At 44.4% G+C, this 15,352-nt stretch overlaps 1 protein-coding gene across 4 annotated transcripts; it reads right to left on the reverse strand.

Moving 5' to 3' along the window:
* Positions 1–1,535: 1,535 nt before the first annotated feature.
* On the reverse strand, positions 1,536–14,733 carry ikbke (inhibitor of nuclear factor kappa B kinase subunit epsilon). Of its 4 annotated transcripts, none has more exons than XM_036531918.1 (22): positions 14,668–14,733; positions 13,688–13,809; positions 13,115–13,248; positions 12,684–12,821; positions 11,595–11,736; positions 11,048–11,229; positions 9,269–9,429; positions 8,608–8,718; positions 8,334–8,513; positions 7,812–8,008; positions 7,377–7,435; positions 7,187–7,278; positions 6,724–6,825; positions 6,336–6,393; positions 5,935–6,047; positions 5,386–5,462; positions 4,916–4,955; positions 4,709–4,810; positions 4,464–4,560; positions 4,122–4,213; positions 3,493–3,564; positions 1,536–2,645 (listed from the first exon to the last, which is right to left on the reverse strand). In XM_036531918.1, exons 3-22 carry the CDS (start codon positions 13,202–13,204, stop codon positions 2,612–2,614), a joined length of 2,139 nt encoding a protein of 712 aa, XP_036387811.1. In that variant the 5' UTR covers positions 13,205–13,248; positions 13,688–13,809; positions 14,668–14,733; the 3' UTR covers positions 1,536–2,611. The 4 variants fall into 4 exon arrangements, with proteins under 4 accessions (XP_036387811.1, XP_036387810.1, XP_036387813.1 ...); XM_036531917.1 differs by having other exon boundaries at positions 13,688–13,813; positions 14,668–14,728; XM_036531920.1 differs by having other exon boundaries at positions 11,595–11,730; positions 13,688–13,813; positions 14,576–14,720.
* Between the last annotated feature and the right edge of the window lie 619 nt (positions 14,734–15,352).

The raw sequence follows: 15,352 nt of genomic DNA on the forward strand, positions 1-15,352 counted from the left end.
CAGCATGTAGTGACGCACTCCTGCAGCTGAAAGCTTTTAATGTGCCAAAGGCAGGGGAGACGCGCGCTCTTAAAGAGAACGTGACTCTTCCTCTTTACACATCACTCTATTGCTCATGGGGGAATTTAGCTCTTGTGGTTGTGTTTTTTTTTTTTCGGTGTAAATATTCAACACAAAATATGAAAGTTATGGCATACTATTGTATAAACTAATTTAGGCAAAAGTGGAAAAAATACATTAGTAATGATCGGAAGAGTTTAAATCAACTTGATTAGGACTAAGTCTGGATTGACAGGTTTTCACAAAACCTAGCCTACTCAATGCAGTTGAAATTCCGAAGTTCAAGCAGATGGGTGCCAAATGAAAAATACATAAATTCAGAAAAGGTTAAGATCAAGAGACCGAAGTGCTAAAACAAACCGCTGTGTTGACGCTGTTCACCTACTGTAGGCCTATAAAACCGATGTCCCCATTGATAAGATATAGACACACCTACGCATGACATAGTGCCGTAACTTTTCTCATCACAAAACAAATGACAGTTGATATAGCCTGCTTTCGCCGTTTTGAAATTTTAAATATAAATATTTTAATAATGGTATAGGCAACTCAGTTGTATTCGACAAGAAAAGTGAATTCAGGGGAAACATAATTTATGAGACAAAACGTCTGTTCTGTAGCCTAACTAGGCACATAATATTCACAAGACGGGTTATTTTTAAATGGTTCACACTGGTCCCTTTGTTTACTGCTCTGACCGGAACTGCTTCGCTGTGAGGGAAATTGACAAAAATTCCACGTGAAAAAACAACTGTATACTTAAAACCGCGAAGCGGGGTATGCTCGTTCAAGTGAGTCCCTAAGTGCCGCAGGAATTCCCCGACGGTTTCAAAACCACCCCTCAACTTTTATTTTTGTGTGAATTTTTTCTTTTGCCGGACAACGCTTTCACTTTAGACATAGAACTATATACCATCGCTGTATATATGTATAGGTATATGTAACAGTAATAGTAATAATGGAGTTGATGGAGTCTGTATGTATCTGGAATAACAGACACGTTCGTAGCAACAAGTAATTTTATTGTATTTATTTTCTCGACACATGTAATGCAGCACACCTTTCACTAACAAGTACAAAATATTGTTTTATGCGGTGTGTAACTATGAGGTGTGAACAATTCCAGAAAACAGCAACGAAATCTAATGCTTTAGATCATCAGCTGATACAGGTCTGGAATCAGAGGTAACTTGAATTCACATAAATGATAATGCCTACTGAAACTTCAGCTGAAGCGGTTGCTTGATATTGCTGTAGATCAGCATTTCCCAAACCTCTCCTGGAGGACCCCTTGTCCTGTATGTTTTAGATCTCTCCCTGCTCCAACACAGCTGATTCAAATGATCAACTCCTTGTGAACTCCTGAAGCTGCTTAATATCAAGCTAATCTTTTAAATCAGCTGTGTTGGAGCAGGGAGATCTAAAACATGCAGGACAAGGGGTCCTCCAGGAGAGGTTTGGGAAACACTGCTCTAGATCACCGTATCACTCATGTCTCCAACATTGACTGCAGTTTCTGTACACTGAAAGGCACAATGGGTGGTTCTATGAGGAAATACACCACAGAAAAGTGTTTGGTTGGACATATTTATAAATCAGTATTGAACCAGCGCTTGCTTTGTCCAACTACATACATTTTCTGTGGTTCACTTTAACAGCATATTGTATTTCCAGTAAATGTAAAATAAAACAATTTAAGAAAAATCATTTCCAGCCCCAAGTAAAGAACAGTGATTTTTTTTTTCAGACAGCAGTCCAAGCTTCCCAGGAAATAAGCTCAAAGCCAATACACACTTTGTCACACAAAAATCAAGAGAGGTACCGAAGAACACCAAATCAAATATCATTACATGACACATTTCTCAATTACAGTTATACTACGTACATGGAGACGTGTGGACTGACAGGTGGACCACATACAAAAGTGGTTGGCTCCACCACTTTTACAGCCCTGGCAGTTTGGAAACTCTGCCGTTTTGCTTATTTGGACATCAGCAGGACCCGCTGTATTGAACGGACTCTCCTGACAATCAATAGAGTAATTACCGTGGTGGGGTTGCATGGTTAATTCTCAAAATAAAATCAATCTTGCAAGTGGCAGCTTTAAGACTTCCATTCAAGGGGAACACTGAATATGCAGTTGAGCAATAATTAGGCAATTGGGCTGGTGAAATAGATAGACATAAATGTGAGTGACCCTGAGCTGTTTCTAAAGCACACCAGACAAATGCTTTACTCTATAGAGACAAGGCCAAGAGGATCGCTGACCTCTTCAAATAAAAAAAAAAAAAAGAAAAAAACAGTAACAATCTAGTTCAATTTTAAATGGCTGACACTAGCATATGGACATTATCTATCCCATACACAAAGAAATTTGTATATTCACCAACAGAAGACATGTAGAGATGAACAGGGGTTTGTACATTGATCCCAAACATCTGGGATCTCCCCTAGTACCTGACCCTGTGAATAAAAGTGCTGTGTTTCTGAAAGCTTGTTTTAATGTTTTTCAAGTGCTGAAAGTTTTTGTGATCCCTGTGATGGCGGCCAATCAGACTCCTGGAACAATGCTCATCGACCCCAGGCTGTGAAAACAAAACCATACTGTAATTATCAAGAAGTCATATGAAAACACGGCTAACAGTTCTGTAAGAACTGCTCGTCCTTACAAACAGCAGTACCTGCAGTACAGCAACTGGGATGTTGACAGAGTGAATTGACTGAGTGAAATCAGACACTACAGCTAATTCTGTGGACAGTGACCCGGTGCAAGATATCTCAGGCATTGTTGTAATACTGTAAGGATGGGCGACCCACAGGGAAAACCTGGGGGGACTTCACCGGGCAAATATTGTGCAATGGAAAATGAAGTCCACAGAGGCTGTGGAGTCACTTAACACTAGCTCTAGACTTTATCTCGCATCAACATCTTTGTGAAGCTGTGCATTAAGGATTTGCCTCCTGAACCCCTCTCCGCTTTCTCCCGATGAAGGTATTAGTAGGCCAGCAGGGGGCACTGCTGCTTATAGGCAAGAGGGGAAAAAAAACCTGTCCAAGTGCACTGATGAGCACACACACAATTAAACACAAGTAAATACACATTCCACAGCAGTCCTCACACATTGCACAGCAGTCCTCAGTCCTTGTGGTGTTTGGCCACAACAGCGGTGACTACCCCAGGGCTGGGACCAAACACCACTACTGGCTCTTCCCAAAATGGCCTTCTGATTATGCCCTCCAGTTCATTTGTAACACAGTTCTTTACTCCCCCTCCTGTCCAGCTAGGGCCATCACGCATCACTGGGCATAAGAAAACCATCTTTGATGACCATCACTCTGGAATGGCGATTCACACAGATAAGAACAAAGCGCAGAAATGCGAAGTGGTGCTACGACACCGATGGACCAAGAGGGCTGTAACTCACGCAGTACCTCTCAATGATGCTGTTGTTACACTGCAGCTCTCGTGCCACGGCCTCCATCTCGTCCTTCAGCCGGTTCATCCTGACACAACACAATGAACACAATTAACGGAACGGAAGGACCAAGCTATCACATACAGCACATACAAGTCATAATGCACAATTCACCTACTGACAAAATCACAGAAATAATTAAATTTTGGCATTGCACGGTCAGTGCCTATTTTAATGTTCTTTAAGACAATAATCACTTTATTTTTTTATTTATACAAGTAAGTAAATATTCAACAAGATAATGTATGCATAATTGTAATACGTTTTATTCATGCACCACTTTTTAACAGACTGAAAGTACCTACTGTCCTATGTAATGAATCCTACAGTATGTGAAAGTATTTAAGTCTATATACAAGGACAGCTAAGAGACTATTGCAATGTCAGGCCCTCTCTGCCACTGCCCGTACTGTATATGTGGCACTCAGGCCTCAATCCATTCCTGCACGTTTGACCCTAACAGGCAACCGAAGAGGCCACAAAGCAGCCATTCACATCCCAGTTATGGGCCACGCTAAGGAGGATGAGTCGTACACCTGATGTGTGGCTGCTCTGTGTGTCCTCCACAGGCACCCATCACCCCACCTGAGGATCATGTGGTCCTTCTCCTTCAGTTCATCTGTGGACTCCGGCCTCCACACCCCCTGGTGGGCCCTGAAAAGGACAGCGTCCAGGATCTGACAGGGGGGAGGGCACATTAGTGGTTATTTGCATGGGATCGTTCTACCCAGCATTATATACTAGCATTATATATATATCGAATTATATATGTGGTACATATACTGTGGTATTACATTTGTTACTTAAAATTATAAACACAGCACACTGCAGTTTGAATAGAGGCCTTCTTCAGTATTAAGGTCTACCCCACTGTCAATGGAATGTGAACAAATACAGGCATGCTTAAAAGTCAGTGGGGCTATTCACCTTGTTTTGACGCTCTTCACACGCTTGCAGGTCTCCTATCAGCTGATTGAAGGCATTGCCAAACTCCTTTAGCTGGGACTGCATTTCATGGAGAGCACTGGGGACACACACACAGAGGAGATCAGTTCTATATTAATCCAGATGTCAGTTCAGCTAATTGATCACAAAATGCATCCTGTACAGGAACAGCTATGGCCAAAAGCCAACGCTGTGTCTGAAGTCTGAATGGCTGGTCAGGCTCTCACCTGGTCCAGTTGCTCGCTACGGCGAGAACATCGTGGTATTTCTGTAAGCAATCGTCCCTGTAGATAGACTTTACTTTTTTGATGTTGTTGGACAGGTTAATCCTGTAAAGTCAAATGCAGAGGGCAACGTCATGTGCTCAGAAATATGCTCACAATCACACACCAAAGTGCTGACAGTTACTGTCTCGCATAACAGTCAAATCTTACTTTTCAAACTTGTGAATCTGTTCGTCGTTGTAGGCCAGCTCTAGGACAGAATGAGAAAATGAGAGGCGATGCAGTTCAGACAAAACACTGAATTTCTGAAGACATTTTTTCACCTCTGACTTTTTTGTCCTTTAAAACCCTACTTCATAGAACTGTGCCGTATCTGCCAATATTAATCCAACAGAACATGCCTGTAAATGGGTACCCTCGTTCCCATACAAGCCTCTCTGAAATTCTAATTTCCTTACAATCCGATAATTCACAGCAGGACAGTTCTGTTGCGCCATGAACAATGGGCAGAAGTAATCCGAGCGACCAGCTCATCAAATCCTTTCCCAGCAGCCTCGGCGACAGAAACGGGTCGTCCGCTCATTTCTGCTGAGCTCTAATGCGATATGTCACGGAGGTTTAAAAAGCACAGGCCTGTGCAGTAATGGAAGAGTGGTTCGGAGCTGAGCTCGCAAACTTACTGCCCGTCATGCGGTCCTTTCTGTACTGCTGGTGCACCTCAGAAATCTTCTCCAGCAGGAACTCCATTTTCTCAGTGCTGCGCCAGGAGAGAGGTCAGAGATCACGGGCGATTGCGTTCATTTACTGAGCTGACACTTTCATCTCGTTACTTGAGTTACAGCTTGTGTATTTTGTTTTTTTTTTTTTGTTTTGTTTTTCCTTTCCCAAAACCCGATTAAAGAGTTAGTAGAAGTAGCTTGCTTAAGCAAATGCAGTGTACTATCAGAGGTTTGAGACAACAACAAACAGCAATCTCACTACACTTTTAAAATGTATGACTTTGGGCAATGTGAAATTCAAACATGTTTGAAGAGAGCCACAGGGAATACAGTAATTCACATGGTATGGTATGGTAACACATCTCCACTTAGCAATTCTGTATTCTTATCTATACTCTACTCTGCCTTTTTCTGCAGGTAAACAGGATTTATAATAAGCGTATCCTGAGCTCTGAGTGCTTTCAGAGCAAACACTCTTGACCCATATGCCTGGACGGGCCGCGCACCCACCTTCTGTCCTGCGCCAGTATCTCCGAGCGGCTGGACAGCTCCGCATGCAGGTGATCTAGCTTGCTCTGGAATTCTCGAATACGGTTGGCATACATGGGAAGGTTCTCCTGGATCTGAAGAATACACGGTCAGTTTTAGTAAAGCTAAGACTACACACGTCCCAGGCTCCCTACTGTTGAAATGAAGATGACTCCCAGGATTCCCCATTTCAGAGCATGTAAGACTCTGGAACCCTCGCTGCTGACGAAGCACTGTGGATCTCATCTCTCCCTTTTGTCAGAGTATTTAAGGCTTGCCAAACCCTGCACTCCCCAGCTACTGAAGCTGGACATTCAGTAATGTCTTTCGAATGGTGCTGGTTCACAGTATCATCCCGCTGGTATTAGCTTCACCATTCTCACCACTCTGAGCTGCTTCCCATTCTCTGTACGGTCTGGATGCTCCTCTGTGGAATGGCTCCTGGAATGGAGGTACACAAAGGGCGGGGGGGGGGTGGGGGTTAGCCTTTGTGAGTGAGCAGATGAGAAACATCGGTTTCTGCACACTCGAGATGCCAGCCCGTCGTACTTTCAAAGGTTTTCAATGCACCTGCGCTTGCTCTATGAGAAAATAAGCACCATGGAACATGTTCAGGTTACCATGGATGACACAGATGGCTGACGGCTAATCACAGCAGCAGTGTAAACCCTGACTTTAGAACACTGTCCCACTGAACTCTATCGGAGGTGGAGGTAGGAAGACTGTTCCTAGATGTGGCTGTTACTAAGGCTAGTCCCAGATTGCACTCACAGCTTGTGCAGCTTCTCCTCCATTTTCAGGCAGGCGATCACCTTCATGTTGATTATGCTGATCTTGTGCACCGTGCTGCCACACTCTGTGCGGACATTCTCACTGTGGCACAGACCGTCAAGGAGAGGGTTTCACACATACCACAGACACCGTCTTCCCATCAAAACACATGACCACCTGCACGTTATATCAGTTACACAACCAAGCAGTTTACTTCCATGTTCAAAGTCTGCAAAAAAAAAGGCCTCTCACAGACATCTTAGTTAAAATCCAAAATATGTCTTGCTTACTCTGGGCACCAATTGTCAAGAAAGTTCCACGAATAAACCCTTGCAATTATTCCTAGATAGGCATGTGGTGAGCATTCTGGAACAAAGTGGCAGCTAAAACAGAAACAGCAGCAGTCACAAATGAATGGAATCAGCTCCAGCCAGCGTGTCCTCCATGTGCCGCCCCCACTTACAAGTAGGCGTAGAATCCCTGTAAAATAAGCTCCTGGGACTTCCGTAAGGAGCAGGCGATCCTTAGATACTGGTGGATGACACCAACAATGCCCTGGAGGAGAGACCACAGTAGAGACATTTCAGGATGCTGCACGCAATGGCGCACCATGTGAAGAGATTGAGAATTTGGGTGTCTTAGCCGTTGCTTGCCTTGGTGAAAGCGAAGTCCGCAACGACGTCGAACCTGGAGGGCATGACGAGTGTCTCGGCTGTGAGGGAGCAGAGAAAAATACAGGACACCGAACTTCATTATATGGACACGCAACTCTGTACAGTCACTTGACCTGTAGTTAGGAAAATCTCAGCTGATTCTCATGATCACTGGGCCTTGCGTAGCCCTCAGGGTCCTCTCTGTTCGACTGGGCTGCTGCAGCCGCAGTGACCGAGGCTCCACAACCTCCTGCTCCAGCGTGCCTGCTCCTAAGTCCTACATAGGGATAAGCAGTGGCTTCAAACGTGTATAACAGGACATCTCTCAAGGATATTTTCCTATTGGTCATACTGGCTATAAATGTGCAAGATGTGCCGCTGTCTCTCCACCTGCGGTCACCCTGCGGTTACTTCTGAGGTCGCGGCGGGCCTTACGTTCCCGGTGGAGCAGCCCCACGGTCCTCTCCGGCTGGCGGCTGATCAGAAAGATGGGACGGTCCGGGGTGGTCTGGGGGAAGCTGACCACCGTCATGGAGGAGTCCAGAAAGAGGAGGTGTCCCTGGAACATGTACTGCTGCAGCTCGGGAACCACGCCCGTCTGCCTCTGCACCTCCTTAAAAAAGATGGAGGCCCTGGAAAAGAAGAGGGACAGGGGAGAAGAAGGGAGACGCCGGCAAGACAGGTGAGATGAAAAGGGCCTGAAAAGGTGTTTCAGGAGAGAATTACCCCCGAGGGTTCACTGAGGACAAGGAGACCAGAGACAGCTTCAAAGAGGGAGGTACATTCACTGCAAAGGCAGCAGGACCTGCACCAGCCACTGCAGAGACTCTTTGGCGGACACCGTTATCCAGAGCAACTTACAGAGGTTACAAACAATTCTTACAATTAATTTGTACAGAGTTGAGAGTCTCGTGGCGTGGAGGCGGAGGTGAACGCTGACTCGGCGCAGGGACTCACGTGTTGTAGCTGGGGATGTAGACATGGTGCGCCGTGGCCTGCTGCAGGGAGAACACGTGGATGGCCACGCGGTGGAGGATGCCCGTGGTTTCGGCGAAGAACTGGTCGAAGCCCCAGCACTTCTCCTGGTCGGCCTCCAGGATGCTGGCCAGCACGGGGACCAGCTGGGTCTTCAGTCCCCTGGAGACACAGAGGCCGTTGTTAGGGCGGCTGAGGACATCCAGCCCAGTCCTCAGACAGTGAGAGAGGAGGTCTACAGGGGCCGGACACTCACTCTGAGAGCTGACAGCAGTGCGGCAGGTGGTAGCTCCACTCAATAACGCCGTCCTCCACCTTCTGGACCCCAGCGATGGCACCTACGGGTTTCTCTGTGGTAATCTTGTACCTGAGCAAGGAGGGGAGAGAGACAACTCTCTGAGGCCATGAATTAAAGACAGCAATTCATAATAATGATTATTATTTAGCTTTCCTGTTACCCGTCCAGCTTAGCTGAGCTTGAAAGGATACTAGGGCTGTTGTCTAAATGTGTATGCATGATGTATTTTATTTTATTTCACAGTATGTCTCTAATAGGCGTTTGAAATGTAATCTGCATTTTCTGCTAAAAAAAAGTCACTAAGTGCTTGAAAATGAACCCCAGGTAAGTGTACAGACCAAGCCATTGGACCCCAAAAGGCAATTTAAGACGTGCTTGCAACATCCAACCAAACCCTTTGCCTGGATTTTCGATTTCCTCTCAAAGAAGCTCCCTGGATGTCTTTTAATAGCTGCTGGGAGTCAGAATTCCACTCTGAGGAGCCCCAGCACTGTTGGCAGACACTGCTGGCCTGTGTTCTGTTGATAAGTACAACTAAGTGCACAGGAGGAGAGAGGGGAGATTGCAAAAGTCCCCACACTGAGGAGCGAGGTGGGCTGGCGGGAGGGAGGCACTCTACATGATCTGCTTGTTCTTGCGGGGGCCACCGAAGGGAACGAAGGGCAGGGTGCCGGCGGCAGCGTGGTAGAAGGTGACGCCGATGCTCCACAGGTCCACCGTCACCCCGTAGGCCTTCTGCTGGGGCTTCCGCAGCACAGCGCGCTCGTACATGTCGGGGTGCTGGGGGTACAGAGACACAGAGAGCTCTGAGGCTGGGTCTTCTACCACGCCATTTTCACAAACCAAAATGCAGTAATGCTCCTGGGTGCATTACAATTAAATATTAAAGTGTGCTTCAACATCTCCATGTGCTTCCATGTAATGCACTGTGCTGCCCACTGATCTCTACAGAAGCTCTACAGCTCTACAGAATTTCGATGCACTCTGCTGACAAGCTGCAAATAGCCATGTGCAATCCTGTCTGAATTCACAAGCACTTCATAATGTCCTAAAGCAGCTATGAATTCAGATTTTAGTAGTATTCCCTTTCTTTCATATCTGCAGTAGACACAAGCAGAACAGAAGTGGATTTCGGTTTTGATTTACAGAACAAAACTGGTCCAAATGGGTATCCTGAAAATATTTTTGTCATGGTATATTTGTGAACGTAATTTAAATTGCATGAAGACTTGCAACTATACCCTCTGTCTACCTTCATATGATACAGAAAACCCTGATAAGGAGTGCTGCTCATAAAGGAAAAAGACATGAGGCCTCTGCCTGGTACATAGCAGAATTCATCTTTCCTTCAATGATAGCAAGTCGTCCAGGTCCCAAGGCAGCAAAACATCCCGATACCATCACAATGCCACCACCATGTCATACTGTAGGTATGACGTTCTTACAGTGGAATGCTGTATTTGCTTTACATCAAGCATTGGAAGACTGCATTGGAAGAAAGTTTAACTTTTGACTCATCTGTCCATAAAATATTATCCCAAAATTCTTGGGGATCATCCAGGTGCTTTTCAGCAAATGTGAGACAAGGTTTGATGTTTTTCTTGGTGAGCAGTGGTTTCAGCCTTGCTACTCTTCCATGAAGCCCATGTTTGCACAGTTTCTTTCTTATTGTTGAGCCATGAACATTGATGACATTAGCTGATGCTAAAGAGGCCTGAAGTTTTTTGGACGTTTTTCTGGGATCTTGGAGAAATTTTGGCAGGTCAGTTGGTCCTGTGGGATTTTAACCATCACTCCAAGTCTTCTCCATTTGGACACAATGGCTTGCACTGTGGTTTGGTATAGTCCAATAATCTTACAAATGGCTGTGTAACACTTTCAAGACTGATATATCTCAACAACTTTTTTTTCCTCAGCTGTTCTGGAATTTCCTTTGATCATGGCATTGTGTAGAAGCTTTATGATGACTACTTCTCTCTGATGATAAGGTTCAATATATATGTCATTTAAACTCAACAGGGATGGTTGCAATGAAGCCTGGCCTGTGGTCAGTCACCTAAATCTAATTATCAACTAAAATTTTGTTGATTTCTTTGTTTCAAAACTGAGGGGGCAATTATTTTTTCACAGGGGCCATATGGGTAACTGGTGACTTTTTCTATTAAATGAATGAAATAATGATTTAAAAACTATGTTTTGTGTTTTCTCAGGTTTCCCTTGTCTCATATTAAATTTTAATTGATGATATGAAACCATTCAGTGAGAGAGATATGCGATAAAAGAGGAAATCAGGAAGGGGGAAAATACTTTTTCACACCATTTTATACCCTGCCCCCAAGCTCTCCCCAACTCCGCCCTCAAGCTCCCCCAAACCTCACCCCATCTCTCTCTCTCTTACCAGGTACTCCTCCGTTCCATAGATGGAGACGAACTTCTCGTCGTCCTCCAGCTCTCGGGCAGCGCCGAAGTCGGTAAGCTTGTAGACGGAGCGACCGTCCTCCCCCACCAGCCTCATGATATTCCCGGGCTTGATGTCACGGTGCACCACCCCGTTCTCTCGCAAGTGGTTCATCCCGTGTACTGCGCAGACACAACAGCCAGTAAACACCCACTTTTGCAAAAACATTGCCTTTTGCCTCAACACACTGCCTTTTGAACTTTCCCTGTAATATCTCACATCCTGCGCTGGTCCAGAGCTAGGGACACCTTTAATTCAGAGCTGAATGGGTGGGGCCAAGGCTTTCCTGCACAGGGGGATTATGGGTAAAAAATTACAAATGAGACACTCTTACTCCCTATTCCCTAATGGTTTCTCAAGAACAGCTAAACTCGCAGGGAGTACAGAACTGGTAATAAACAGCTCAAGCTGTCAGCAACTATTCTCAGGCCTTCACCCCTACACACTCAGACCGTAGCCCCAAATTCCCCCAGTCCCCGGCACCCACCCACACACTGCAGCACGATGAGGAACTCGGACTCTGGGAGGCCAAAGGCGTTCTCGGGCTCCTCCAGAAGGTTGAGCAGGCTGCCCCCGGAGCAAAACTCCATCACCAGCACCTTCTGTTTAGTGTTCAGGTGCATCTGACCCTCGGGAAGAAGGATACAGTTAAACAACCACACACCCTGGAGGAGCTCTTTCAAAGGTGATTTAATATACATATGAATCATTACACTTGAATTGAGTCAACACTATATATGTGACACATGACTATGCTGCATTTTATCATGACAGTCAATTACCATCATCCTTTTCCTTATTATTTGCAGACACATCCTTATCTAAGCTGCCTCCCAGAGATTTGGAGGAAATGCACAGCACAGATTAGTCAACAAAATGTGGATAACAACAAGTGAAAGTACTGTCTGCATTGTAAATACAATTCAAGAAATATATGTAATTCATGCTGGACTGATTGTTTAAAATGTGGAATTAAATGTATCACTGTTTCTGGTATGTAAAGTTGCTATGGTTCGCCTTGAAAAATGAGATGATGTCATCAAGGGGAAGGGAAGTATTGAGCAGGTAGGAAACGTTAACTTTGAACGTGAATATATATTTAAATTTGCCACATGGCTGTACTGAGACAGAGATATGCATCTGATGTGACCATACACTCAGGTTTGAATGATACCATTTCATCATCCCCACATGTGAAAGCGCTTACACAGGTCCTGCCAGGGGAGCTGCAGAACCCATCCAGTGTATCTGTGGAACAGTTCAGATTTGCTCTTTCTGTTTTATATGGATGCGTTTCATCTTCTCAGCTGGTCTCTCCAGGGGACCCCTGTCCATTTAGCGCCAGTCACCGGTGCAGAGAAACGCGAAGCCACGCCAGGTACCATTGACACGAGAGAGCATGAGAAGCTAAGCGAACCTGGCCCCCTTCGGGGCAGTAATCTGTCAGGAGAAACTGAAGATTTATGTGCGATCCCCCTGCTAGGGTCTCCTGTGTCAGATCTGCCAAAATCCCCTGGGGAGAAACGGACGAGGCGCGGGGCTGACGTGGAGCCAGCCGTTGCTGGCGCGGCCCTACCTCCTCCACGGCGAAGAGCTTGACGATGTTGACGTGGTTGAGCTTCCTCAGCATCTCGAACTCCCTAATCTGAACCTCGTAGGGCCTGCCGTAGCTCGAGGTGTTGAAGACCTTCACAGCCACCAGCTCACCCGTTTTCTTCCAGAACACAAAGGGGAAAAAAAGTGACTTAAAAGAAACCACCAAATGCACCAACTGGATACGACTCCAAACAATTGTCATCGCAGGTCTGGCTCATTGTTATGTACCGCTAAAATAGGAAGATAGTTACTGTACTGTAAAAAGAATCACCAGTCAAATAAAAAAAAAAAACATGTGACAGTAAAATTATTACATTACATGCTTTTTTGTTTGTGGAGAGAGTGAGCCAACGAGAGACAGAAAGAGAGAGAACTTTGAAGTGCAGGGAAACGGTGGAAAGGGGGATATACCTTATTTCGTGCTTTGAAGACGCTAGCTGTTGCCCCCTGCCCCAGGACGTCTTCCATAGACCAGAGGTAGTTTGCTGTACTTGCCATCATTTTACATACAAGTAAGTGAGGAGGCTCTTCTTCTCAGCAATATGCTAAAAAAGAAACAAGCAAGCATGAAAAGCAATACAAATGGAATATGCACATGTATGTTCCCCACAACACTGACAACCTAAGTAAAACACAGCATGAATAAATTATATTGCACATGAGGAGTTTCACAAATAAAAGGGGAGCACTAACTCAAGTGGTTTGATAAACTCAGGGTTATAGTGCAATAGAAAAAAACAGTATTTTTCTTAGACTGGCGGTCTTATAGTCACCAAGAATCAACTTAATCTCTACGTTAGATTGTGAAACAAGATTTACACATTCATATGACTAAGGATGAAAAAAATGTTGCCAGCTTTTTGCAACCGATGCCTTACGACATTGTCGTATATTGTTCATTTCAGATAACTCAAAAGGGGAAAGCGCTCGCATAAGCAACACCGCTGCGTCTGAAGCTTGAATTGCGGGTAAACGACCACTCACCTTTGTGTGAAACGTTAACAGAAGACAGAAGATCCTCCTGTGTTTCTCAGGCAGGTGAAAAATGTCTTTAGAAACAGACACTGCAGTCGTTTTGATAAAGGTCAGAGGAAACTGCCGACTTCCTGCCTGCCAAACATGTTCGAGGTAAACAAAAAGGCAGAAGGAAATATACTACCTATTCAACCATTACACCGTTTCCCCACAATCAAGGACATATTGTCATTACATGTTTTCCATTTCCACCCTATGTACGGAGTTTGATAAGGGCTGGCTTGTACTGAAGCTTTAGAGACCACCATTTACTTTGTACATTTACTAGGTTTATTGGCATTCCTCAACATCCGTGTAATGACAGAATTACACAGCCTTTTTGGGTATCTGTAGGTTTATATATTCTTCATTACAAGGAATGAGGAATAAACTATTTAACAGTTAAAACAACATGTTAAGTGGATTAGAAATGTGAACGTGCAGTTATATTTGTCAACACGTTAAAAAAAAACAGTATTACAGGACAAGCAACATCATGTTCAACTAACATGTTTGGTGTTACGCGTACAGTAAAATCGACGGTTGTAAATCTCTAGTTTACAGTAACATATTCTAGCCTCATGCCGCATAAAACCGTATTACGTAGATATGCAACTTTGCTTAAATCCCTCCTGCTCAAATATTCATTTTACGGTTGATTAATTGAATCAATTCATCTTGACAATAGTTAGCAACGTTTTCCTCCATAATTACCCCCTCTATTATTGTGGATGCACTGGTCACTTATAATCCAAACGTTTTATCTTCAGTTACAGACGGACACACACACAACTGTCACAATAAAGCCATACGGACGTAGTTACCGATAAGAAACCAAGGAAAAGCGAAAATAGCCACCTTGTCAGAGGATCTGCCATATTCATCTCTGAAATGGTGGATAAAGTTGACTTTCCTATTCCTAAACTAGGAAGATACATCAGCTAACTTACGCGTGTTTAGTTAAGATAAGACAGATGCAGAAACACAGGAAGAATACAGGATAGTTCCGATTTTCTCCTGTAACTTCCTTGTTGGTGTAGTAAGAGGTATTTAAAGGGACAGCAGGTACATAATTTATCATCCTAAGAGTTCGCAAAGTCGTCGAAATATGGGTATGATATGAAATTTGATTACCGAAACAAGGCAGGTGGATTTGCACATCGGCTTGCACTAACTTTGAGGAGTGAAAAATATTTAAAGATTCATTACTTAAAATAATAAAACTACACAACGTCTGGCGACCTCTACTGGTCTGATGATGAATGTTGTACAGTTTCTGTCAGAATTGCCCAGACGCGTTTCAGCAGGTGGCTGAGACAAAGCAATCACCATCTCAAAACGAACGAGATGTTTCGTTTTTCAAGTGAACGATTTTCATCCCAAAGAGATCTTTAAAGGTTTGAGTTACGGTTCTGGCTGCACGGTTTTACACGGTAAGGTTTAGGTACAGGTTAATACAGTTTGCTTGTCTTTAGATGTTTGCAAAGTATAGGTAAAAAGTGTGCTCGCTATGCTTATTTAATGCAGATGGTCAGACAGAAATCACAACTGAGTCCACTTTCGACTTTTGAGCTGGTTTTATAAAAATATGTAGGCAAGGTTTTATTTCTTTCCAGTCTAGGCAGCTTTTACTTT

The sequence above is a fragment of the Megalops cyprinoides genome, chromosome 6 (assembly GCF_013368585.1).
Source record: "Megalops cyprinoides isolate fMegCyp1 chromosome 6, fMegCyp1.pri, whole genome shotgun sequence".
NCBI classification, from domain to species: domain Eukaryota; kingdom Metazoa; phylum Chordata; class Actinopteri; order Elopiformes; family Megalopidae; genus Megalops; species Megalops cyprinoides.